At 37.3% G+C, this 27,051-nt stretch overlaps 1 protein-coding gene across 3 annotated transcripts in view; it reads right to left on the bottom strand.

Annotated features, from left to right (window-relative positions):
• Nucleotides 1-27,051, bottom strand: part of LOC145999776 (telomerase protein component 1-like) — a 374,109-nt gene that overhangs the window by 65,165 nt on the left and 281,893 nt on the right. For all 3 annotated transcript variants that reach the window (XM_083137076.1, XM_083137078.1, XM_083137077.1), the window contains exons 18-25: nucleotides 26,021-26,263; nucleotides 21,943-22,177; nucleotides 15,463-15,645; nucleotides 14,170-14,466; nucleotides 8,791-8,878; nucleotides 5,921-6,105; nucleotides 4,867-4,999; nucleotides 1,873-2,169 (exon numbers count right to left, since the gene is read on the bottom strand). In XM_083137076.1, the coding sequence (XP_082993202.1) occupies nucleotides 1,873-2,169; nucleotides 4,867-4,999; nucleotides 5,921-6,105; nucleotides 8,791-8,878; nucleotides 14,170-14,466; nucleotides 15,463-15,645; nucleotides 21,943-22,177; nucleotides 26,021-26,263 (1,661 nt within the window). The remainder of the gene's footprint in view (nucleotides 1-1,872; nucleotides 2,170-4,866; nucleotides 5,000-5,920; nucleotides 6,106-8,790; nucleotides 8,879-14,169; nucleotides 14,467-15,462; nucleotides 15,646-21,942; nucleotides 22,178-26,020; nucleotides 26,264-27,051) is intronic.

Here is a 27,051-nt window from a genome sequence, read left to right as displayed (position 1 = left end):
ACACATAAGCATGGAATTTTATTCTTAAGGCTCGACTGGACCTATGGCAGCCGTAAGGGTGAATGTTTTCAAATTTTCCTCTTCATTCGAAAAACCGCTGTGATATTCCAAAATATGAAAAATTACATACGCTTAGAATTACTTCTAGAGCATTGACGTGAATTATCATGTAGTTTGCTTAGACTCTTTAATAGACTTACATAACCGCAAACATTTTTAATATATATCTAGATAACAGCGAAAGCAAACTACACGAAAATTCACGTCAATGCTCTAGAAGGAATGCTAAGCGTATGTAATTTTTCATATTTTAAAATAACAAAGAGGTTTTTCCAATAAAGAGGAAAAGTTGAAAAAAATCGCCCTTACGGCTGCCAAAGGTCCAGCCGAGCCTTAATGGAAATGTTTCAGCTTTACATATGAAATTTTTCATGTTCTTGCCCCCCTAAAAACCAGAAGAAAGAAAACTGATTGATACATTTTTGTTATTTAGTGTCATTTTTCTGCCACTTTTGGCTAATGACAACAATGAAGGTGTTGCAGCATGTGATCAATCTCATTCTTTAAAATATAGACTCACATCGAAATTTGGAGTATTATATGATGGGTAGGCATAATTCAAGTTCCCATACTCAGTGGCATCTGGACCTCAGACGAAGCAATGGATTTCGGCAAAAACTTGGTACAGAAACTATGCTGACCATGAGGAAGCGAATGCTAACGTAAAAAAAAAATCATTCAAATTTTCACCACCAGGTGGAAATGTGGCACTTGGAATTAAATTTCCCCTACTCACAGCCTTTTGGAGCCTGTTCGAAGCAATGGTTTGCAGGTAAACTTGGTATAGAGGAGAAAAGAGAAAGCTCATGAAAAAACATTAGTTCAAATTTTCACCACCAGGTTTAAACTTAGTGTTGAAATAACCACCATCGGAAATTGGACACGCATTTATTTTCAGTTTTTTGTCAGTATAGCAATGTACAATATGTGCGTGTCAATGTGAATGACCCTTTTGAAATGTAAGACAGTACGATCAATGGTTGCCCAGAGCATTTCCTGGGATGTTAACTGTGCACTAGATTTCAGCACCACTTTTCCACCTGGTAGCAAAAATTTGAACTATTTTTTTTCCGTCAGCATTAACTTGCACATGGTGTCTGCAACTTCTATACCAAGTTTCACTGCTATCCTATGCTTTAAATGAGTAGGGGCACTTTAATAATGATCACCTGGCATGAATGTTGCATATCATGGTAACAGTCTTGTTTCTTTTCTATTTTTATTTTTATAATGGCTGAGCCAATACCCATACACACCAATACTTAATAATTATAATGCTTAAAAGTTGTTCAAAATATTAAGTTACAATAGTGTGTTATTATTTCACTCAAACTGCATGCAACAATTTACCAGAGTTTTGGTTTAACACGTTCTCTGCCACGTCGATCATAATGACCGAAACATGTGGCTTGCACTTTGTTTTCCTACGGCACGTCGGTCACGAGTATAACAGTGATGCACATAAGGCATAACCAACAAGGCTTAGATGGTGATGTTTTAATATTGGCCGATGAATTAATTTACCAATACTAACAAATACTTTGCTGAAGTTTTGGGCTTTCATTGGACCCACAAAAAATACCTTACACACTTTTGTAGTCTTATTTTCCTGGAAATTATGCAAAATTTTAAGTTTACATTTATTTTGCATCAGCATTGTGCAAAAGAAATTGATTTTATGATTACATTAGATCTAGTTTTTTTTATAATAACCATAATGCCCTAGACCAAGACGTGTTATTCCCCAGAGTGTCATGGTGCACAGTTTGAGAAGTTCGTACTTAAACCCATTCTATACAGCGGAGACCTCACCTGCAAGGATTTTGTGGTAGTAAGACATTCTTCCACCCTTTGTTCCCCTGAAGTACCGACTGGACACAGCTTCCGAAGCTGACCTGCACGAGAGCATGAGCACTCCCCTCTGGGTGCCTCCCTCGGTTGGCTGCAGAAGCATCTCCAGGGACCTCAGAAGCTGAAGCACCTTCATGGGGGGTAACGAAGGACATTTCTCGTTCAGGCATTTCAGCACTTTTTCCACCGTCAAGTTGCTCTCGGAATACAGGTCTAAGCCCACTGACAGCAGCTCGTGCATCTCCTCCTCTAGGATTCCTTCAAGGGAACAACAGACACTTTCAATGAACACAATTTATTATTATTTTCTTGTAGTTTACGGTTATTACAAGCATAAGAAAACAGTTTATAACCGTAAACTACAAGAAAATAATTCTACAATGCATACATACAAAAAAAATATATTATGGATGGGGCAGATTAATTGGACCAGTTCACTGATAAAATCGCAGATAATTTGACCAATGTGATATTTCAATAAATTAGGTGTAACAGATTAATCTGTACCCTATCAGTGTCAGGCAACATAGACATGTTGGTGTATCAGTTTGTCAGTGTAAAATTTTCAGTCATTACCAATCTGATAAATCTATAAATATCTCATAATTTAGTGCAACACTTTGACATTTTGTTATATTTTTTGTGAAAATAAATATATAATCTCCATTTCCAACTTTTATTTAAAGTAAACGTCTAAATGTGCAGCTTCTTTTGCATTGCAATAATCTGGTAAACACAGATTTATTAAGGAGGCCAATTAACCATTTAAGTTCTTGAAGGACCATATCGGAACGGTAGAATATCAGTTATTGGCAGTGCTTTTTTTCTGGCAAGGTAACATGTTTTGCAGGAAAGTAATGAATTCCCAAGTGGAATGGGGCAATGGCCACCAAAAATTGAATTTTTCACACAAACAATGTTGTAACAAATAATAATAATAATAATTGACTTCTAGAATAGAGTAGTGACCCATATAATGGAAGAGCTTTCTGCACCTTGGAACTTCCTGTTTGAGGAAAAACATAAAAAAGAAAGCAACATGGCTGACTGTTTTGCTGTTTCTGTGGCACTTGGTTTTCGTTGGATACAACGTTGTTCGTGTAACAGTTTCACATTGTTCGTGTAACAGTTTCACAGTTTCATGGATAAAGTACTTCTTTGGAGTATGTGCGTGAATCATGAATTTACTTCATTGTTGTTACAACAAAGAGTGTTGTAATACTAACAACAAGAAAGAACTCCATATTCATGTATCAACCATTACATTAATTGATTTTGTTTTTTTACTTTGCACAAAAAAAGGATGCAGGCAGTGATGAAATTTTTAAGGAGGATATTGGGCAAGACTAAAAGGGATAGCATAAGGAATAAGGAGAAATGACAGACAGTGGGTGTGGTGAAGCTTCAGGACAGGATAGATCAGGCACAGACGAGATGGATTGGACACATGAAGAGTGTGGATGCAGAAAGACTACCAGTAAGAGCTTACAATGAACAAGGAGTGGGAATAAGGCCAAGGGGCAGATAAAGATGTCGGTGGGAAGAGCAGACAGGGGAGAATGTTAGGAGAAGAGGATAAGATTGGAACACTGTGGAATGGTGGAAGACCAGAAAAAAATGGAGAGGCTTGACTTCTTTGCTGAACCACCCAGAGGTAGGAAACTGTGAAGGATTATATTGACTTTGCATTTCTGCCACTTTTGGCTAACCGCCAAGATGAGGATGAGTGATGACATGATGAAATTGATCAAAGGTTAATCACCAAGAGCACTCATGCCCAAGCTGGGATTCAAAGCTCTGGCATCATAGCATGTTGTGATAACCACTTGATCAGGAAGGTGATGATTACCTTCATGATTACACAGTCAATGTTATAGTATTGTCATTTCTTGTTGGAAACAACAGTTACATTATATAAAGTATACTACTTGGGTGATTTTGGTTCAGAATTTATCAGTCAATGATTCCTTTCTTACCAAAGTACTATGATGTTTTTCAAGCACTCTAGGCGTAATACACAAATATTACACGTCACATTGCTTCGGTAAAACACAAATGCAACCTGGGATCAAGAAATAAGAAACTAATTACAATTTTTCAATTTCAGTCTTCAGCCATCTTCTTTCAGTAGCCATGATAAGTTTTTACCTCATTCTTTATTGATATTTTTTTTCTTTCCAGAATCGAATACAAGTTGTGATAATTTCTACAAAGTTCTATATTAAAAAAAAAGTGCTCCCCAGTGCTTAGCACCACGCCATGAAGGCGTATAGGGGGTGTGGGGGTAACGCCCCACACTTTCTTGATCCGGTCGTGAGTGGGGGTGATGTGATCAGCATCACGCCCCTGACCGCCTTTATCCCCCAGGGTTTCCCCCAGGTACCCATGTTATTCGACACTGGGTGGGCACCGGGGCTGCTTCCATCGTTAGAAAAGTTCCCGGATTTGAACCGGCTGGGGGTCGAACCCGGGACCTTTAGCATGGTAGTCAGATGCGTTACCGACTGAGCCAACCAGTTCTATATTAACAAATTTGAATAGTTTTTACAATATTGTCTGATTTTAACTTATTACTGAATAATTTGAAATAAAATAGGTTTAAAAAAATGCTACTATGTTGGGATATCGTTTACTATGGTGAACAATAGATGGCTCTGGACTTATGAGTATTATTCTATCATTTTTCTTTATCGTTTCTGAATATTTTACTGTGGTAAAAATGAGTTAATATCTTGATCTTTTTTTACAGAATTTAGGATTTTATTTAAAATTGAGAAGATAAACCACATGTTGGAAGATAACAAAGTTTAATTTCTAATTGCCATAAAGAAATCTTTCCAAATGGCTCCCATATCAATATCATATATTGATATAGTACCACTGTTACATACAACATGATTTGGTAAATTATAAGGGATCTTTCCTGTAAATTTGGGTTCAGAGAATTAAGCTTACCATTTTTAGACACTCTGAGAAAACAAACAGCTAACTCAACAATCTTGCTGTCAGATTCAATTTCTAGCCTTGCCAACACATCCTGCAGTAGGGAAGGAGTCGTGCTGCTTAACTTCCGAAGTTTCTGGGTAAGCTGAAAGCAGTAAAGGAGAGCTTTAAACAAAATGTCACAACACAGAGTAAAACTTCAATAATATCATGTCCGGGAAGTTCCAGGATTACAACTTTCAATTCAAGAATGAAAAAAAAAAACCTCCATGTTGAAGTTTGTTATTTTGTTTAAAAAAAATCACATTAGTGTATTCAACTAAATATTTTGTTCCATTTTGTAAAACTTAATTCAGCATTGAATCCTTTATTTTACCTTGCTTTTCTGTCACATCTCGAAATGAGGATGAATGGCGATATGATGGTGCTTAAGCAAAAGTCACCCCTTACACCCTGTAATGCATTACAAACTGAGAATACCTAATGATGATCAGTGTGGAAAATGTACACATAAAAAAAAACCACAAAATTTGACCATTGTTGTGTTTTAGGCTTAAAAAAGGAAACATGCCATATTTATGTATGTATAACGTGCACATTTTCCAAAATTATATCCTCCAAAAAACTATGGTGCATGTTGTACATCGAATAATTCGAACAGCTACATGAAATGACATGAAAATGGATGCTTCCTATGATTTTTCACCTTCTATCAGGACGTTTTGCATCACTGAGCAAAGTGGTGGGATTTGAGCAGGAGACTGAGTGTACAACTACCACAACAAAGGAGCCATAACATCAGTATGTGTCATGCCAGAAATGATGGAAAATAACTTCCCCAAAATTCGTTTCCAGTGTATGAAATTGTCATGAACAGTGGTAGAACATGTGGCTTACAAATTAAAATACAAGTTTAAAAGCACAATGAAGGTAAATTTTAGGTTTATTTGAAATGAAAAGTGTGCTAAAATACAAATGCAAATTTTGAGAAAAATTACAGCAATTTTGGAAAGAAAAAAACAACACTGACAAATCGAGATCTCTTAATTATTATAAGAAGACTTACCTCTTCAAACACTCCAAATGTTCTTATTTCATTGCACACAAGATGAAGGTAAAACATGCTGCCTGCATCCCACTTGGAGGTGATGCACTGCAGCTGGTTGTTGAACGAAGATTCATCCAGCACCTTCCCATGGCTCTCCAGCATCTTCTTCACAATTCTACTCCTTTCACTCACTGGCAGGGGGCCTGCAGAGCAAATAGGTTTTGGAGTCATTGACTATATTAGAGAATATTACAAAATTTTCGATTTCACAAATATCTGTTGAGTGGGTGTTCTTTGCAGAAACATCAAAACATCAATTAATGAGCGAGTAAGTCATGAGTGGCCCCTCCCTCTTTTTGTCATCTAATGTTTAAGCAAACCTGCCCAAAAGATGTCTCAAGCAATAAACCTTCGATGAACCTAGTGGGCCCTGGGTGTTTAATTTTTTAAAAAATGGGCCAATACCACCCACCCTCCTTGGTGAGAGAAGACCATTAACTAAAGTAGTTTTTTGACTAAAGGTAAAGTTCCCCGCGCACTTCGCACTATGCCATAAGGCATATATAGAGGGATGTGGGGGTAAAGACCCCGCCACATTCTATAAATCGCTGCCACATTAGAGGTGATGTGATCAGCACCATGCTCTGACTGCCTTTACGCCACCCCTAGGTACCTATTTAGTTGAGGTTGGGTGGGTCCCAGATACACTTTATGCAGGGGCAATTCCGTAAAAATTCTGACCTTTGATCACCCATTCCTGAAATTGAAACCAGGTTTCCCACATGGCAGTAAGACCCCCTACTGACTAGACCATCGCTGCTCCTATTCCTATTATTTCCACTATAGATCTGTACAATTATGGCACAAACAGAACTGTAATCAAGGAGTCAATGGTTTGATGCCTCTTAGAGGCGCATAGTGGTTCGGATTTCTCTTTAAACTGTAGGTCCAGTCCTGATTATTTTCCTGTAGTTTACGGTTATTACCAGCATAAGAAAACAGTTTTTCGTTGTGACGTTTCAGGAGAACACATGCTCCCTTCATCATGGCAATAAGATGGCACGAACATGATTTGGACATTATAAATCTAAACCCAAGAACAGGTTTGTCAGCTCACATCATCGAAGAGAAGCATTTGATTAAAAAGAGAAGGGTTTTAAAAAGACTGACAGGAAACATAGAGTTGAATGTCTGGAAAGCTTCGTTCATTGCAGAAGAACGTGAAAACAATGACGACTTTGAATTACCTGATGATATTTGGGATTCATAATTTTAAATAAAAAAAAAATGTGATCAATTTTTTTTTTATCTGAAATAAAAATAAAACAGACTGATTCTTTTCACAGTTAAGTAGCTATATTACAACAATGTAACATTGACAACATCCATTATATAACGGATTCTTTTTGTTTAAAAAATTGCTAACCATTGTTATAACTGTATCTTTAGTCAAAATGAAAATAAATGTCTGATGAAACAGATGAAACATCACAATGAAAAAACTGTTTTCTTATGATTGTAATAACAGTAAACTACAGGAAAAACATAATCATACATATATAATTCTACAATGCAAGCAATGCGTACATACAAGAAAAACTATCAGTCCTGATTAGCCTATCTGTGCATAAAGTGTACTAAAAACAAAAACTCAAACTCAAAAATTGATTTTCAATCCTTTACCCTTATGAATTATACTTTTGTTTCATATGTACGAAAGCTTACAAGGGGATGCCTTTTTTTACATTTTGTTTTTTAAACTGGTTTTTGTTGGTTTTGTAATGTTTCTACAAAATTCTCTGACATTTCAGTGGTTTTCCTTTGCGCATAGGTTGAATTGGACCTTCCAGGACTTACAACCCAGTAGCAGTTAAATGAAACCAAGTGCACTACTTTTGTAGTAAATTACTTTTTGCTACTAGTAGGACAGATTAAAGACTTCATCAGTATAACACTATATTCTTTAACTTACTAATATAAGGGTGGATCAAATGAAAAAGGAACAGGGGCCACAGAATGAAATCAACAAGGTTTATTTCAAACGTAATCTCCAAAGTTACACAAGCACTTGGCCCACTGTTTTCACCAAGCGGTGAATACCCTGTTCGTAGAACTACTTTGGCTGAGATCGGAACCAGTTGCAAACATTGTCCATAACTTCATTGTCCGAGTGGAAGCACTGACCCTTCAATGCCTTTTTCAACGAACCAAAGATATGGAAATCGCATGGTGATAGATCAGGGCTATATGGTGGGTGTTCCAACACCGTCCACCTAAATGTTGCCAATGTGTTCTTTGCAACAGCTGATGTATGTGGCCGCACGTTGTCATGCAGCAAAACCACTCCAGAGAACAACAGGCCGGATCGTTTGGCCTTGATTGCTGCTAGGACAATCTGCTGCCCAACCACCTACGCATATCTCGTGCTCACGTGTGACTATCTAGGGCGAGTTCATTATGCAGTAGAGGTTTCCTTTCTTACCTCCCGCTTTACCTCTACACAGGGTTGTCGCCACACACACACATAAATATAACCCAATACTTCCACTGTTCCGTTTTCATTTGATCCACCCTAATAATTTTGCGAACTCAACATTTCCTCAGAATATAATTTAATGTACAATTATTCTGTGACTTATCTGTGAACAGAAGAGTATTATGCAACTGAATTTTGTCCCGTACATTGTAATCCTTAAAGTAGCATTCCGTGAAGGACTTTCAACCACTGCTATTTCTTTCCTTCTTTGAATTAGACGAGTCATAGCTGGATGAAGTAATAGGTGGGGATGAAAAGGTCTGCTGCATTTTATGTTCTTTATAACAACAGTGTTTTAAAAGATAATTCAGTGCTTATTGCTTACAGAATAATCACTATGATATATACATACCCAGAATTACTTTCTCCACTCTTGATTTAAATTCAAATATGGAACAGACATTACTTCCTGAAGAAGCACTTGCTATCAAGGAGATACCCTGGAAAATGACAGAAATCGTCAGCACACAAATTTAATCAATTACAGGCAAACATAAGACTTTAGCAATAGAATTTGTGATCACAAAGTCTGCTATTTTATAATTTTATTTCAGTATTTTATCAGTTAGTGAAATTTTCATATTTATCAGCAAATGATTTATCAGTAAAATTAGTTATGCATATTTATGTTCTTTTATATTTCAATGTTTGTTAAAAATAATATATTATGGACATGTGTGTGTGTGTGTGTCTATGCCCCTATCATATTTACAAATATTCTTAGTCCATACTCGTAGTTTAACACTTTTACTAATTAAGTTCGCAATATGCATATATTTCATTGTATTCCATAATAAGCCATAAAAGTAAGCCATGGTTTGATAATGAATGTCATAATCTAATAGAAATAAGAAATGAGGCTAGACTTAGGTGGTTAAATAACTCTGATGATACAAATCTAAACAATTATAATATAATAAAGCGAGAAGTTAACCACACGTTTAGAAGTAAAAAAAGAGATTACTTGAAAAGCAAAATTAACGAAATTGAAACAAACAGCAAAAATAAAAATATCAGAGATTTATATAAAGGTGTAAATGAGTTTAGAAAGGGGTGGCAACCTAAAGTAAACTTGATAAAAGATAAAGATGGTGATTTTCTTGCTGACCCAAGCGATATTCTAAATAGATGGAAGAACTACTTTAATGACCTTTTAAATGTCCATGTAGGAGATAAATCAGTAGTGAATGAAGTACACACAGCAGAACCTTTAGTTCCAGAACCTAACTTGACTGAAGTTAAAGATGCTATTAAAAGGCTAAACAATAACAAAGCACCTGGCATTGATTTAATACCAGCTGAGTTAATTAAATATGGTGGAAATTCATTAATATGTCAAATTCATAAATTAATTTGTTTAATATGGAATAAAGAAGAAATCCCTCAACAGTGGAAAGAATCCATAATTGTCCCTGTGTTTAAAAAAGGTGATAAAATGAACTGCAATAATTACCATGGAATTTCTCTACTCTCAACAACATATAAAATATTATCTAACATTCTTTTAACAAGACTAACCCCATATGCTAATGAAATTATAGGTGATTATCAATGTGGATTTAAACGTAACAGATCAACTACAGATCAAATTTTTCACATCAGACAGACACTTGAAAAAAAGTGGGAATATAATCAAAATGTCCATCAACTATTCATTGATTTCAAAAAAGCATATGATTCGGTCAAAAGAGATAAATTATATAATATATTAGTAGAGTTTGGAATACCTAAGAAGCTTGTTAGTATAAAAATATGCACCATTGAAACAGAAAGTAAAATTCGTGTGGGTCTGACAAATTTACAATTCATGATGGGTTAAAACAAGGAGATGCATTATCTCCATTGCTCTTTAATTTTGCCTTAGAATATGCTGTTAGGAAGGTAAAAGAAACTAAAGAAGGACTAAAATTAAATGGTGTCACTCAGTTGTTAGCATATGCAGATCATGTAGACTTACTGGGGGATGATGTGAATACAATTAAGAATAATGCTAAAATATTTTTCAAAACTGCTAAAGAGATAGGTTTGGAAGTTAACAAAGAGAAAACTAAATATATGCTTACAGGCCGAAACCAAGTGTTAGGTAATAATCAAAATCTAATTATTGATAACAACTCGTTTGAACCAGTTTCCAAATTCAAATACTTAGGAGTAATATTACCAAATGAAAATTATATTAAAGAGGAAATAAAAAGTAGGCTTAATTCAGGAAATGCATGTTACTTCTCTCTTCATAAACTTTTGTCTTCTCGTTTAATATCTAAGAAACTAAAAGTTAAAATATACAAAACAGTAATTTTGCCTGTAGTATTATATGGATGTGAAACTTGGTCCCTTACATTGAAAGAGGAACATAAATTGAGAGTATTTGAGAATAAAATCCTTATGAAAATCTTTGGACCTAAAAGGGATGAGGAGACAGGTGAGTGGAGAAGGTTACATAATTTAGAACTACATAATTTGTATTCATGTCCAGATATTATTAGAATAATTAAATCAAGAAGACTTAGGTGGGCAGGCCATGTGGCACGAATGGGAGAGGAAAGAGGAGTATACAGGATTCTTGTTGGGAAACCTGATGGTAAGAGACCTGTAGGAAGGCCAAGACGAAGATGGAGGGACAACGTTGAGATGGCCATAAAGGAAATTGGTAGGGATGGAAAAGAGTATATAGATCTTGCTCAAGATAGGGAAAGATGGAAGGCCTGTGTTGCTGCAGCCATGAACCTTCGGGTTTAAGAAGGCTAGAGAGTTAGTTAGTAGTTAGTTATTCCATAATAATACAATCACTGTTAGTTCATACAGCAGAGGTTCCCAAAGAGTGCGCCGCAGCTCCCTGAGGTGTCATAGCTGGCTTACAGGGGCGACGCGAAATGTTCCAATATTTTCACTGAAATGGCACTCACTTGTTAGTCAATATGTGGTTTTAGAGTCGGACCATCGTATCAATCTGTTCATTCCATGATTGGAAGGACATGTAACGGACACTGTAGAAATCAGTATTTAGCTTTTCGATATGAATACTGGATGGCGTAAGAATTAAGAATTTCAAGAGTATTTTGAATACTGGATTCTTCTAAAGTCACTGCATTATACAGGGTGGCTCAATAAGTCACTTAACACCCCCAGTACAACGCCACTGCGGCATGGAATGTGAAAATGGCGATGACCAATCATTGCCTGGCCAAGGGGGAACCACATTGACGCCACCCACACGGTCGGCGGCCATCTTGATGTCCGCCATCTTGAAATCAACTTCAGAATTTTAAATGGGAAGGGGGTCGTGCGACATATCAAAATGGGCTAGAATTTCACGAGAAATGCAATGGTGAAGGTTTTTTGGACGTATCTTTAACCAGTAAAAAGTTATGACTGAATTCTTGTACCAATTTGCTCCTTTTCGAGGTGTTAGAAAAATGCCTTAAAATTTGTTTAGCGCATCGGTAATGCATCGAGATCAAAGTGACGTCTAGGGAGAGACGTTCGCATGCCATTGCACACGATTTTAATCGGATACATCCATGAAGAGCTGCACATTATGAATGGTTGTCGCGAACAATTTACAGTGTGACGCTTCCATTGATTTAAAAGTTCTTCACAGTGACAAGGCTAATGTTTATGTTCATAAGGAAGTTCATAAACAGAATACTCGATGCTTTTTATCTGATAACCCATTTTCGACAGATCAAAGCTGAATGGTTAGTGTTGGTAAGTTAATGGAGTGGCGTGCTGTGTGGAACACGATTGGTTAGTCAATTTTCCATCAACGGAACCTTAAATGCTTAGGGCTACTTGGATTTGTTAAATAAACAGTTTTTTTCATCCTTGCTTATGGAAGAAGGTACTTTTTACAGAGTTTTTCAATAGGGAAGAACACCAGAACACTTATGGGAACGTCATGAAGCAGTTTCTGTCCAAAGTTAGTTATCAGATGACAAGGGTCGAATATTCCGTTTATGAACTTCCTTATGAACATAAACATTAGCCTTGTCACTGTGAAGGACTTTTAATTCAATGGAAGCGTCACACTGTAAATTGTTCGCGACAACCATTCATAATGTGCAGCTCTTCATGGATGTATCCGATTAAAATCGTGTGCAATGGCATGCGAACGTCTCTCCCTAGACGTCACTTTGATCTCGATGCATTACCGATGCGCTAAACAAATTTTAAGGCATTTTTCTAACACCTCGAAAAGGAGCAAATTGGTACAAGAATTCAGTCATAACTTTTTACTGGTTAAAGATACGTCCAAAAAACCTTCACCATTGCATTTCTCGTGAAATTCTAGCCCATTTTGATATGTCGCACGACCCCCTTCCCATTTAAAATTCTGAAGTTGAATTCAAGATGGCGGACATCAAGATGGCCGCCGACCATGTGGGTGGCGTCAATGTGGTTCCCCCTTGGCCTGATAACGATTGGTCATCGCCATTTTCACGTCCCATGCCGCAGTGGCCTTGTACTGGGGGTGTTAAGTGACTTATTGAGCCACCCTGTAGAAAGCAGTTAGTTGTTCATCATGCGGCCATCTACAAGTCGAACTTTCTCGGTACCTAATGTTTCTATATAAATAGCCGACTTCCCAGGGTAATTGAACAAAATGAATGCTGTGGTGTTCAAGTAGCCGTTGTACTTAACTTTCCAAAAATGGACAAATTTTTACTGAACAACAATAAGCATTGTAGGAACTGAAAATGAAGAGGATGCACCACAAACTAGATATGCAGTGAACATCAGACTCGCCTGTCCCATTAAATACAATTGAAAATTCAATCAATGATATGATTGTTTCAAATATGTGCTAATTTAGTACATTTTACATGTAAAATGTTTCTGAATTTGAAATATGTTTATTTTTTAACTTAAGGCAAGCAACCAAACTACACTAACTGAGCCTTGCCAGTGTTAGATAGGCCTACATTCTGACTTGGGTGCTGCAGAAAAATCTTCAAACACTAAGGGTGCCGTGAAACGAAAAAGTTTGGGAACCCCTGTCATACAGTATATTTCAAATTATCCAACTGTGATTGACATAAAAAAAGAGTCGCACTTTCTAAAACCTGTAACAGGTATTACACTATCAAGTCTGGACCATGTTGGCGCACGGTGGATATTTGTACATTTAGCACAGAGTGAGCTCAGTTCATATGCAGATGTCCATCCTTGATTGATTGATTTGGTGTTTTAAGTCCATTTTATGCACAGTAAGGTTAATCCGGACTGGACCTACAGTTTAAGGTGGGATCCGAACCCCTATGTGCCTCCACTTGGCATCAAACCCAAAACCCCTTGATTACAAGGCGACGACGCTACCACTGCGCCATCGGGGAGGCCCCATTCTTACATTTGAACTTCAAAAGTTAGTAGCTGACATCCATGGTAGAGTGGTTAGCACAGTTCGCTACGACATCAGGGGTTCCAGCCAGACCCTGTGGCCGAGTGGTTATCACGCTGTGCTGCGACTCCAAGGGTCCTGGGTTCAAATCCCGCTCGGGCTTGGTTGTTTGTGAATGTTCATTCATCAATTTCATCACCCATTCCCATCTTCGCAAATTAGCCAAGAGGCACAAAACGCAAAGTAAAATAAACTAAATCAATCAAACAAACAATCAATCAGGGGTTCCAGGTTAGAATCCTAGCCTGAGTTTGGTCTCTTTGTAACTAGCCAAAAGTGACAGAAAAGCAAAATGAAATAAACTAAATCAATTAATCCAAGTTTGGTACACACCTGAGGAATGTTTTCTGGTGACAAGAACTCCAGAACCTGCCCCTCCTTGTGGTTTAGTTGATCCAGGCCATCGATGAATACAGCCAGCCGGCCGGCCTTCTCCAGCAACGGCTTCAGGCTGGCTGCTACGTTGGGTTTTTCCTCTTGAACCCAGTCGTCAACACCGCACTTGTCAATTATCTCAGTCACGAGGCAGTGCGCCAGGAACTCCGGATTGGTTGACAATGGAGTTGCTCCAACGAAGTATGCTATCACTGGGAAATTGCATGTTTCCTTTACAGTCATGTACAGATGACCCTAAAAAAAGACATTTTCATTTTGGAAAATTATAAATAGAATTCAGTGCACTTTAAGTGTGATTATATCTTCAATAAAATGAACTATGAGGTGGTCATAATTATAGTTGTTCTATTCAGAGTCTTCTGGAGCCTGTTTGCAGTGGAACTTCGTATAGAGGCTGTAGAGACCATTGGGAAGTGAATGCTGATGAAAAAAATTGTTCACCACCAGGTGGAAATGTGACGCTTGGAATTAACATCCCCTACTCAAGAGCCCTCTGGAGCCCATTCAAAGCATTGGATTGGGTGAAATTTGGTATATAGGCTATGGAGACTGTAGGAAACCAACGAACGCTGAGAAAAAAAATAGTTCAAATTTTCACCACCAGGTAGAAATGTGGCACTGAAATCTTGTGCAAAGTTAACAACATTCCAGAAAATACTTTATGCAAGCACTTACCACACTGTCTTATGCTTCCAAAGGGTGTACACGTTGACGGAATGCATACTGAACACTGATGTACTGTAATGTTTTGCATGTCCGGCTTATGGTTTTGTTATTTCAGCACCCCATTTTCACCTGGGGGTGAATATTTGAACTAATTTTTATCAGCATTCATTGGTTTCTGATGGTCTCCGTACCTTCTACACCAAGTTTCACTGCAATAGAATGCTTCGAACAGGCTCGAGAGAGCTCTGAGAAGAAAAAAAAAAAAAAAAGTAAAGGTAAAGTGCTCCCCTGTGCTTAGCACAACGCCATGAAGGCGTATAGGGGGTGTGGGGGTAACGCCCCACACTTTCTTGATCCGGTCGTGAGTGGGGGTGATGTGATCAGCATCACGCCCCTGACCGCCTTTACCCCCCAGGGTTTCCCCCAGGTACCCTGAGAAGGGGAACTTTAATTATATCCTTCTATTCTTCTATATCCACATCAAGTTGAAATCAGAAAATTAAAAAATAAAAGGTAGAGGAAAATCCGGAGAGAAATGGGGAGAGGGTGCAGACACAGACTTACCATTAAGCTTGTCTTCCCAGATCCATTAGTCCCAGTAATGAAGGTCACTGACCCAATCGGTTTCTCTATGACTTTGAGAGCAGCTTTCACGATGCCCTCCCTTTCTACAAAGCTGCTCTGAAGCTTCTCAGCAAACAACTGGTGCTGAAGCATCTCGTGAGAATGTTCATCAACTGCAATATCCTGCAATTACAAAAGATAAAGAATCTGTAATGGTTTACAAATAATAATACTAATGAATGTAAAATTGTTCAAATAAAGATTAATCCTGTAATGGTCGATGCTCTTTTACACGGACAAAGCATTGGCAGTTTAATTATAAAATTTAAAACAGAATCTGGTCGCGATTGTTACATGTGTGTAGTGTATTTTCAACCTGCATCTCCCGTCACCGTATATGAGAACTTCTTTAGTCATATAACTGCACATTATCCTCTGAGGAGCTCGTTGGTCATTGCCGCTGATTTCAACATCCCTGAAATTAAAAATTCCAACACTGAGTTGCTCACGTTAAGTGCACAATGTCGCGATCTGAAATATTTACTAGATTTCAATGACCTGAAAAGCAAAAATTCCATCCAGAACGCCAATAGTAGAATGCTCGACCTAGTTTTAACAAATATTGAAAATACTCAAATATTTTGCCAAGAGTCTCTGGTAAGCGAAGATAAACATCATCCGGCTCTAGGAGTAACTTGAACACAAACCATGCCTAAACTAAGAGCTTTAAACCCAAACATCCAACGATATAATTTCAAGAAAGCCGATTTTATTAATGTATCGGAAACTTGAATTAGCTGACTGGGACCAACTAAAAGAACGCGAAGACGTAGATATTGCCGTTGATAAATTTTATGAAATGATCAAAAGCATTTTAATGAATGTGTTCCATGCTCTCGCTCCTCTGTAAAAAAAAAACCTTACCGATGTTGGTTCACGCGGGAAATTATTAAAAATCTGAAAACAAAATCATGTCACCACAAGAAATGGAAACAAATAATGGGAAATGTAACACATCACGAAATTAAGTATAAAACCTTAAGAACGAAATTAAAATGGGAGATCAGTAAAGCTTACCAAAACTATATTGAAATTTCAGAAATTAATCTTGCTCACGACACTAACCAGTTTTGGTCCTTCATTAAAAATCAAGAAAAAATCCACCCATGCAGCCAACTAAGTATAATGATAAAACCATTGACGATAATGAAAGTATCCAAGATCTCTTTGCAAAGTATTTTGAATTTGAAATTCTTAAGTACCCTCTTCACACCCTTTTCAACTTGGCTATCAGAACTTCGAGATTTCCAGCAACGTGGAAAACAAATGAAATGTCTCCGATTCCCAAAGCCGCTGATAAGGCTGACATATGTAACTACAGGCCTATTGCAAAATTGTCAGTACCAGCAAAACTCTTCGAGAAAATAATATACAAACACATATATTTTCATATTAAACCCATTCTTTCCCCCAAAAGCGCTCAACCGTAACTCATCTTGTCAAACTGACAAGCTACATTGCACCCAGTATAGCTAATAAAGGGCGTTTTATATACAGACTTTTCAAAGGCATTCGACACAGTTCAACATTATATATTAATACAGAAATTAGCCAACAATAGCCTCTCTCTTCCACTTATAACCCTACTTTCTTCCTTCCTGCAGAACCGCCGACAATATGTCATGTATAAAGGCTACAGATCAACTGAATACGTGGCAAGTTCAGGAGTCCCACAGGGATCGAACCTTGGTCCCTTTCTATATTTAATTTTTAAAAAATGATTTGCCAGAACTACTCACAAAATCTGAGACATTAATCTTTGCTGATGATGTTAAAATATATGAAAATATCAAAAACGCTGATGACTGTACAATATTACATGAAGAGCTGAATAACTTGCTTCAGTGATGTGAAGTTAATAAAGTCAGCCTAAACTTAAAGAAATGTAAACTTGTATCATTCACCCACAACAGACACCCTATTCAACATTAATTCACTATTTCTAGTGTGTTAGTACAAAGTGAGATTATTGTTACCAACCTAGGGATAACTTTTGACCAAAAGTTAACATTCCAATCACATACTGCCCGCATTTTAAGCGAAGCTCACAGAAATTTGGGATTTATAATGGGAATGGGTAAAAAATTTAGGAAAGAAGAAACATTTCTCTTGCTGTATTATACACTTATCAGATCTAAACTCGAATATGCTTCTCTTGTTTGGAACCCACAATTCAAGAAAGATATCAAAATAAATTTCTCAGTTTTTCTTGTATGTATGAATTGCTTGCATTATAGAATTATTTTCCTGTAGTTTACGGTTATTACAAGTATAAGAAAACAGTTTTTCTTTGTGACATTTCAGGAGAACACACGTTCCTTTCATCAGACATTTATTTTCATTTTGACTAAAGATACAGTTATAACAATGGTTAGTAATTTTTAAAGAAAAAGAATCCATTATATAATGGATGTTGTCAATGTTACATTGTTGTAATATAGCAACTTAACTGTGAAAAAAGCAGTGTTTTATTTTTATTTCAGATTTTTTTTTTCACTTGCGAACCCATGAATAACAATGTAATTTCTTTCCTTGATTTGCAAATTAAGACAACTGACTCAACAATTCAAACATCAGTCCATAAGAAAAAATTAGTGGGGGAAAAATACATCCATGCCAATTCAGAACATTCGTGTATAACAAAGGATAACATATTTTTAATTCTTTTCCTGAGAGCACAAAGACTATGTTCTAATAATGAGGATATCAAAAGTGAAGAAGAAAGGCTTTTTAATATAGCAAAAGAAAATGGCTTTCACACTAACAGAATAAACCAAATCAAAAAACAAGTCGCAAGAAAACTAAAGGAAAAGAGAAATACAGACAAAGATGAAAAATCTGTTGAAAAGAAATTTGTGTGCATTCCATTCCACAAGGGATTCTCACATAAAATTGCAAAAATTTTTAGAAGTTTTAATTTCAAAATTGTTTTTAAATCACCAAGAAGTTTGGAATGTACATTTAATGAATTCAAAATGAGAAACTCTCTACCAGATGTGGAAACCACAGGAATATATAATATAAGTTGTTCATGTTCAAAGGATTATGTAGGACAAACAGCAAGGAAAATGGCAATAAGATGGCGCGAACACGATTTGGACATTATAAATCAAATCCCAAGAACAGGTTGGTCAACTCATATCATCCAAGAGAAGCATTTGATTAAAAAGAGAAGGGTTTTAAAAAAGATTAACGGGAAACACAGAGTTGAATGTCTGGGAAGCTTCGTTCATTGCAGAAGAACACTGGAATAAATTAAATAATGAAAATGGTAACATAGATCCAGTATGGAGTTTTCTATTTCACAAATGGAGTAAGCCACCATCTTTAAAATTTAATGTAACAGAAAACATCAAGAGACTTTGTGAAAACAATGATGAATTTGAATTACCTGATGATATTTGGGATTCATAATTTTTTTTTAAAAAAAAAATCTGAAATAAAAATAAAACAGACTGCTTTTTTCACAGTTAAGTTGCTATATTACAACAATGTAACATTGACAACATCCATTATATAACGGATTCTTTTTCTTTAAAAATTACTAACCATTGTTATAACTGTATCTTTAGTCAAAATGAAAATAAATGTCTGATGAAAGGAGCGTGTGTTCTCCTGAAACGTCACAAAGAAAAACTGTTTTCTTATACTTGTAATAACCGTAAACTACAGGAAAATAATAAATTTCTCAGATATATATACTATTTAAACTTGATGGTACATATCCAAAACTCACTCCTAGCAACATATTACGCAAAATCTTTAATATTCCGTCACTCGACGAAAGGAGGCAAACAAGTCAAATAACTTTTCTCTCCAAGCTTAACAATGGTAAAATAATAATAATAATCCTTAGCGCAACAGCCCATGAAGGGCCTTGGCTTACCTACCGACTGCCGGTCTCCCTCCCACACTTTCCTTCGTCACCTCTAAGCGTGGAGATCTTCAACCAGTATTGGAATAGTCGGGGGGGTTGGCCCGACGTATCCCCAGCCGTTATAGTAGGTCGTCTCGACCGGATTACGCTCACTCACTCGGAGCTCCCCAATTTCCTCACGATGGTGGGTTGCCACCGGCCCTATACGTAGGCCGAATAAATTCCGACCAGAGCCGGATTCGAACCTACGCCGTCCCGCAGCGAACGATCAAGACGAGTGAACGCCTTAACCTGCTCGACTACGGAGGAGGACAACAATGGTAAAATAGATTATTTTAATCTGTTGTCGAATTTAAATTTTTATGTGCCAAACTGTATGTTAAGGCCCAGAACTAACCTCTTTCAAATCCCCCTTGAAAGAACCAAAATGGCCAAAGCTGAACCCATGAGGAGAATGTGCAAGTTATTTAATTCAGTTTCTAAGAATAATCCAAGCATAGACCTATTTAAATGTAATTGTAACATTAGATCTATTCGCTGAATTTCTGTATGTTTTGTTTTGTTTTGTTCATTGAATTTTGGTTTTCATTCAGCTTGTAAGGTTATATCCAACAGTTTAGCGTCATTTATTATTGTATTATCTCTGTTTCCTTTGTTTTTATAATATAATAATTAATTTTTTCTCACAATTGTTCTTAAATGTAAAATGTATACTGCGTCATTCATATTTCTTGTTAATTTTCTTAGTTATGTTCTTGTTTATGTAATGGTGTCATCCCATACTGAACACTGTAATTGGGTATGAACCTCTTGTGTTTCAATTAAATAAATAAATAATGGAAAAAATGACTAACAATATTTATACAGCTAGGTCTATGAAATCAAGAAAATATCGTAACTAGAATCCAGTTATGAAATTACACGTTTTTTCTGGTAACATTTTGAGATCAAGTCAGTGAAATGTTGGTGTTTCATGCCAAATTGAGATTAAAAGTGTACACTTTATAGTGCACATATTTCCTGACATTTTCATATTTCATACATTTAAACACATATTTTCTGATATTTTAATATTCAGTATAGTATAGATGTACCCCATCAATTATCATTACAATGAACTATACTGCACATGAGTGCTTTTGTGTAGCTGAACCTTCTTTCATTGACTTTGTTCTACGCTCAGTTGTGTTGTTGTGTTGCATGTAATATTAGAATGTTAACATTAGGGCTGAGCCGATACCACCAAGATTTCTTGCTTTAAAATATACAAAAATTACATTTGAATATTAAATATCATGTTATGTCATCACGAAATTAAGTATTTTCACTAAAGAGAAACTTCTAATTTTGCACATTTTCCAGGAAAGTGTTGAGGAGCATTCTTGAGGCACTTACCAAAAACCAAATTGCCGGAAAAGTATTGGTCAGTATCAGCTGATACCGACAGCCCTACCTAAATATGTAATAAGTGTCAAAGCTTCGAAAGATAGAACACACTGAAGATTCCGATGTTATACACGAGTGTGTTAGTGAGGAAGGGGAAGGCATGTAGCTATGTGTAAGTGAGGGGACCCAAAAGAAAACGGAATCAATCTCTGGTGGGCAGGCCAGTTGTAGTACATGCATTTGCCGCTAGATGCCTTTTGCGGGGGTCCTTCTGCATCAATCTGCCAACCGGTGTCATCGAGTGAAGTCGTGGTGCAACGTAGTAAATTTTTTTGTTAAGCACTTCTCGCCTGTTCATCGATTTTTGTAATGGCTGAAAAATTTGAACAATGTGTGGCTGTGAAATTATGTTTTCTGTTGGGAAAAAATACAGGGGAAACAGTTGTAATGCTTGAAACAGCTTACAAGGAAGCTTGTCTGGGGAAGATACAAGTTTATGGGTGGTTTTCCCACTTCAGGAATGGTGAATTGTCACTTGCAGACCACCTCGCTCAGGGTGACATGTCAAGACAATGCTGATTCCTTTTTCTGATGCAAACGGCATTGTTCATGCAAAATTAGTTCCTAACGGTCAACCTGTTAACCAGGCATTTTACCTACAAGTTCTGAAACGTTTACTTGATGCGATGAGATGAAAACGCCCCGAGTTGTGGCAAAGTGGGGAGTACCAGTGCAAAAAGCATTGAGTGTGACACAATTTTTAACCAACAACAGCATGACCCAGCTTATCCACCGGCCATATTCACCCAATCTTGCTCCATGTGACTTCTTTTTATTTCCCCGAATGAAAAAAGTCCTCAAAGGAACATGTTTTGCAGACGTGGAAGAGGTGAAGAAAAAAACGACGGAGGCACTAAAAGGCATCACTTTGCAAGAGTTTCAGGACTGCTTCGAAAAGTCGAAAACACGTTTAGACTGGTGCATTGCATTAAATGAACAGTACTTTGAAGGAGATTAAATTTTACACGTAAAAATAAATAAACAATATTTTATTACAAAACTCCGGTTTCTTTTGGGTCCCCCTACATAAGTGCCAAAAACCAACATGAAAGAAACCACATGACCGAAAGATAAAGAAAGTACTTGGTTACACTTACTTCCACTGGATACAGGGTCTCCAAAGCATTCCAGAGGTTGTTGATCACCCTCTGGCCAAACTCCTCCAAGCCAATGGTTATTGGTTTCCCGTTGACAAATCCCCCATAATGAGCTGGATAACCATCGAATATTTCCAAGGAGCTCTGGCGGATCTCCTCCTTCAGCCTCTGCATCCGGAATTTGCTATCTTCTGTTTCTGCATCAAAGTCTGGCAAAACTTCAGATGGGATTTCCCTGCAAATGTTATATATATTGTTAACACACTGAAGCCCAAAGTAATGTCAACAGAGTGTATCTTTACATTCTGGAAAATTTTTGTCACATTTTACTGTTGGTTGAAAGAGTTGGTAATCTTCCCTGTTCACTTAACTTGTTATATATTAGTATTAGTTGTAATATTCGAGGTCTCCCCAATGGCATAGTAGTAACATCATCACCTTGCAATCTAGAGGTCCCAGATTCAATAGCTGGTGGAGGCACATGGTGGTTCAGATCCCACTTTAAACTGTAGGCCCACTCCTATTGGTGCATAATGTGGACTTAAAACAAAATTTAAAAAAATAATTGTAATTATCAGTAGTGATCTTTGAAAATTGAAGAAACTTTATTTTCTACATTACAAACAACTTATATTTAGACTTAAAATCCCACTGTGAGCAGTTCGGGTGAAAATAAATGTGAACAAGACAAGCAGTGTTCATTGGAGAAAAAACAAAGAAAATTAACCCGCAATCGGTGCTATTTTAACAGTATTTAAAATATTGGCCTGTGGTGCCCTCTAGCTGACTTTTAGAGTTTCACGAGCGATCTGATCACATTTTTATGAGATGACGTAAACGGAATTATTAGAGAGACCATTGTTGTGGAAATAGTGTTGTCAGAGTAAGCGCAGAGCTCACATGCAACCGATTATGTTATATATATATATATATATTTTTTTACATTTGTGCATTATTTGGTCAATAGGTCTATCCTGTTTCTAGTGAGTTTTTTTACCTATATGTTCTTGTCGTGTTAATAGAAAATTCGAAGACTGTCGAAGTGATTTTATATCATATCAGATTTCTGGAGATCAGATGGAACTACCTCATAGGAACATGCATTTTTTTGTTAACGCTGAGACTTGTTGGCTTCGACGATGTATACTATGCTGTTTGAAAACAAATACACATTTTGAAACAAAAATGAAATGAATAAGAAGGGTTATAATAAACAGATCATTACAAGTACAAAAAATAAATTTAAAAAATTAAAAGACAGTGAAATATGCCTGAAAAGCAAGGGTGAGTGCCATGCTCACCCGCAACCGGCGACGTGACTGCAGTGAGCACGACCGATCCAGGGTTAACATTGGAATTTGAGGTTGAAGTATTGAAAAGGTTCATAACAGGTGTCAGCAGTGGCGGTAATTAGGGGCGGGGCCGAGAAAGTGCAGTTGACCCTCCCCCCCGACATTTTGAAACTTTTGCACCACGCTAACCTCATGTATCAAGGGAAATTAAACTGTCCTTGCTCACCCCCCACTTTTGCACCTTGGCCCCTTAGTTTTGGAACCCAATCGCCGCCACTGGGTTTGAGTGATACAAATGTTTTCTACCAAGGAATAAATGTCTGCAATTTCAAATTGATAAAAGTGATGAACATTTTAAGTGCTCCTAGAACAGTTTAGAATCTAAAAGTTGGCAACGGTGACTGCGTGACTCATGTATCTGGAGACGGTGCAAAACCGGAATGAGCGTACGCTGAACATAAGCGAGCTTCGACTTAATGTAAAAGTGTCATTCGCTGCCCAGAAGCCAGCTTTCTGTTAAGCAACTTAAAGAACGGATGGAGCCTTGCATTCTAATCTCGCCCAGGGCCTCGCGATATGTTGCTACGCCATTGTACCTAAGATTTTTGTAACTTACCAAATTAGTTTCATTATTATGTCAAACCAACTACCACACATTTTCCAAATTTGTTTCGAAATGTCTTCAAATTGGTTTGTGTGTTTTGTTCATTTTATGTCACTTTTCTGGTCTTGAAATCGTAAATCTCCTCTCGGTTTCATTTTTACGTTGTTCGTTTGTTGTAATGTGTAAATAGCAAGCTAACAATAATTATATTTTGCATCGTATTACTATCAATGCTGTCTGTAGAACTAGATAACTGGCAACAACATTTTTTTTTTTTGTACTGGGTACAGAGTCTGAAGAAAACCTTGCTAGAAGGTTGAAACGTTACGTTTAGTTTATGTTTTAAAATCAAATAAATTTCTGCGTTGGTCAGCATATTGAGTTTTTCATATCATGGAAACAAGGCTAACTGGTGTTACAACAACATGAGCGAACGACGATTTGTTGAAAGAGATGACAATATTCAAAAACCTTTTATAATGCAAATTCTAATTTCATGTTCCATTTTATGGACCATCGTGCCTTAGTGTTCAGGGGGGGGGGGATCTTGAGCAACTAATTCGGATATTGAATTGGCAAAATTACACCAGAGAGAAAATCTGTTTGATTGATTGATTCATTTATTTGGTCAATTTATGCACAATAATGCTAATCGGGACTGGACTATAGTTTAAAGTGGGATCCGAACCACCATGTGCCTCCACCGAGTATCGAACCCGGTACCCCTTGATTACAAGGCGACGACACTACCACTGTGCCATAGGGGAGTACCCCCCCCCCCCAAAAAAAAGTATAATGTAGAAGAACCACCAGTCACACAAAGTTCCAAAATATTTACCATGGCACTTTTTGCGAAACTTTGTTCGTACTCCTTTACAGGTGTCAGCAGTGGCGGTAATTAGGGGCGGGGCCGAGAAAGTGCAGTTGACCCTCCTCCCAGACATTTTGAAACTTTTGCACCACGCTAACCTCATGTATCAAGGGAAATTAGATTGTCCTTGCTCACCCCCCACTTTTGCACCTTGGCCCCTTAGTTTTGGAACCCAATCGCCGCCACTGGGTTTGAGTGATACAAATGTTATCTACCAAGGAATAAATGTCTGCAATTTCAAATTGATAAAAGTGATGAACATTTTAAGTGCTCCTAGAACAGTTTAGAATCTAAAAGTTGGCAACGGTGACTGCGTGACTCATGTATCTGGAGACGGTGCAAAACCGGAATGAGCGTACGCTGAAGATAAGCGAGCTTCGACTTGCAAGGCCTTCCAGTTATCCGTGGGCTTTCGATGCTTGATGGGTCGAAACTCAGGTATATAGTTTTACTCGCCCGCCCGACCAGCCAAGCGGGCCTAGTAAGCGATTCTGACCAATATGCAGCCCTCTGTTCGCGATACTTTTCTGTGTGGCTGGATTCTCCCTGATGACCAGTGCCCGGACGTCCCAAATTGTAGCTGGTGTGTGGCTAGTGGCAGGCCGGGGGTTGGCCTGTTTCTGCCCCACAGGAATCATGCCACGCCTCGCCTTACCTGCCCCTTTCAACACCCGTGATATGCCATTTTTGGACACAGTGAATCCACGCTCCTTGCACAGTTTTATAATGGCACTATCACTGTAGTTTTCGTCGGAAAGTGCAGATATGTAACCCTCCCAATATGCACTGATTTTCGGCGGCATTCTTCCCGATATGCACTGACCACACCAGTCACGCACAGTCAACGGTCCAACCTGCCCACACGACTGGCAGCTTCGTTCTCTTCCCGCTTGGTGGTGCTGCAAGAGGTGTGCAATTTTGTCACCATAGATCGGAAACAACCTCTGTAGTACATTACAGGATAAGAAACTAAAGATAAAATTGGTCTTGTATGCTTTTACATTTGTTCATATTATATTATAATTATATGAGTCTTACTATAAAAACATAGAGCCAAATTTATGTACTCGTACATTATAGGTATTATGGATGCTGTCAACATATTATAATCTGTAATGTACATGCATGGTATCAAAAGTTCTCAATAAATCTCAATAAGCAAATATGCAAAAATTTGCAACTAATTATTGATATGATGATGACAAGAATGATGAAAATGAAAAATCAATGTTGAATAAATAATATTACTGTAGTGATTTAATAAACTTGTCCCCTTTTGTTTAAACACTTGATGTGTGCTGAGAAACTTACTGTAGTAGTTCTTGGTTCCTGAAGTAAAAGAAAGCCCTGTTCCTTGCAGCCTCTGGATTGAGCAAAGCAGCAAACTGCATTTCCAGCTCCATGATGGAAGCACCTGGAGGATACTCGTCCAGCCACTCAAACTGAGAACTTGTTCCGATGGAGTAGTTCTCTGGAATCCATCCATACCTGTCTCCCAGAATTCCAAGGAACAGCTGACACTTCTCAATCTCATGCAAACAAATGTCCAGGAGTCTGAAAAACGAAAGGTAAGATGTTCATTTGCTGATATCTTGACACCAAATCTCACCTCCAGAAAACAAATACTGTTGCAAGTATGTGTGACATGCCAGGGATGGTGTTTCCCTGCTTATGACGCTGATAATAAAAGAGGAAATTCACACGTTAGTTGTTCAGTTTAAATCTTGATGCATCTGTGGTCTTATGCAGTGTCCGAGATGTCCCTGCGACATGTACTTGCATGTACCTGTTGCGAACATGTTGCGAATTGGCAGGTATTGGGCTGCTTCGGAATGATTTCATTTTCATTGTTGGTATTCCTGCTCTGGAGGTCACATGACACTCACTTGAATTCGTATGTTAGCTGTTGCGCCATAGCTGATGTGAGGGGACATAGTTGCAGTGCTGAGGAATGGCTAGTGACATGTGTGTGGGTGCACGAAAGACAACACATGGTGCAAACAATGTACTGTAATGTAATGTAAAGTAACCAAGTATGTTATATGTAGATGCATGCATATTTTGCTTTTGACGAAAACATAAAATGTGTAATGTGACTTACATAATACGCGACTTACGTAAATTTGCAGTTATGTAATAATTGTAAGTAGCTGTCACAAGACATTCTTTTTATTTGAAAATTGTGATTTCAGTTTGTTTTTATATTATTTTATATATTTTTCATACGTTTATAATTTATATCCGAGTAAATACTGCTGCATGAAGTTTCATTTATAAAATAATACTGTGTAAATAATATACATACATATAATAATAATAAATATTGCAGTTTCTTATGAAGT

Source organism: Lepisma saccharinum, chromosome 15, assembly GCF_977018435.1.
Source record: "Lepisma saccharinum chromosome 15, izLepSacc3.1, whole genome shotgun sequence".
NCBI classification, from domain to species: domain Eukaryota; kingdom Metazoa; phylum Arthropoda; class Insecta; order Zygentoma; family Lepismatidae; genus Lepisma; species Lepisma saccharinum.
Note: the sequence above shows the minus strand (reverse complement) of the source record. Positions and strands in the feature narration are given on the sequence as shown.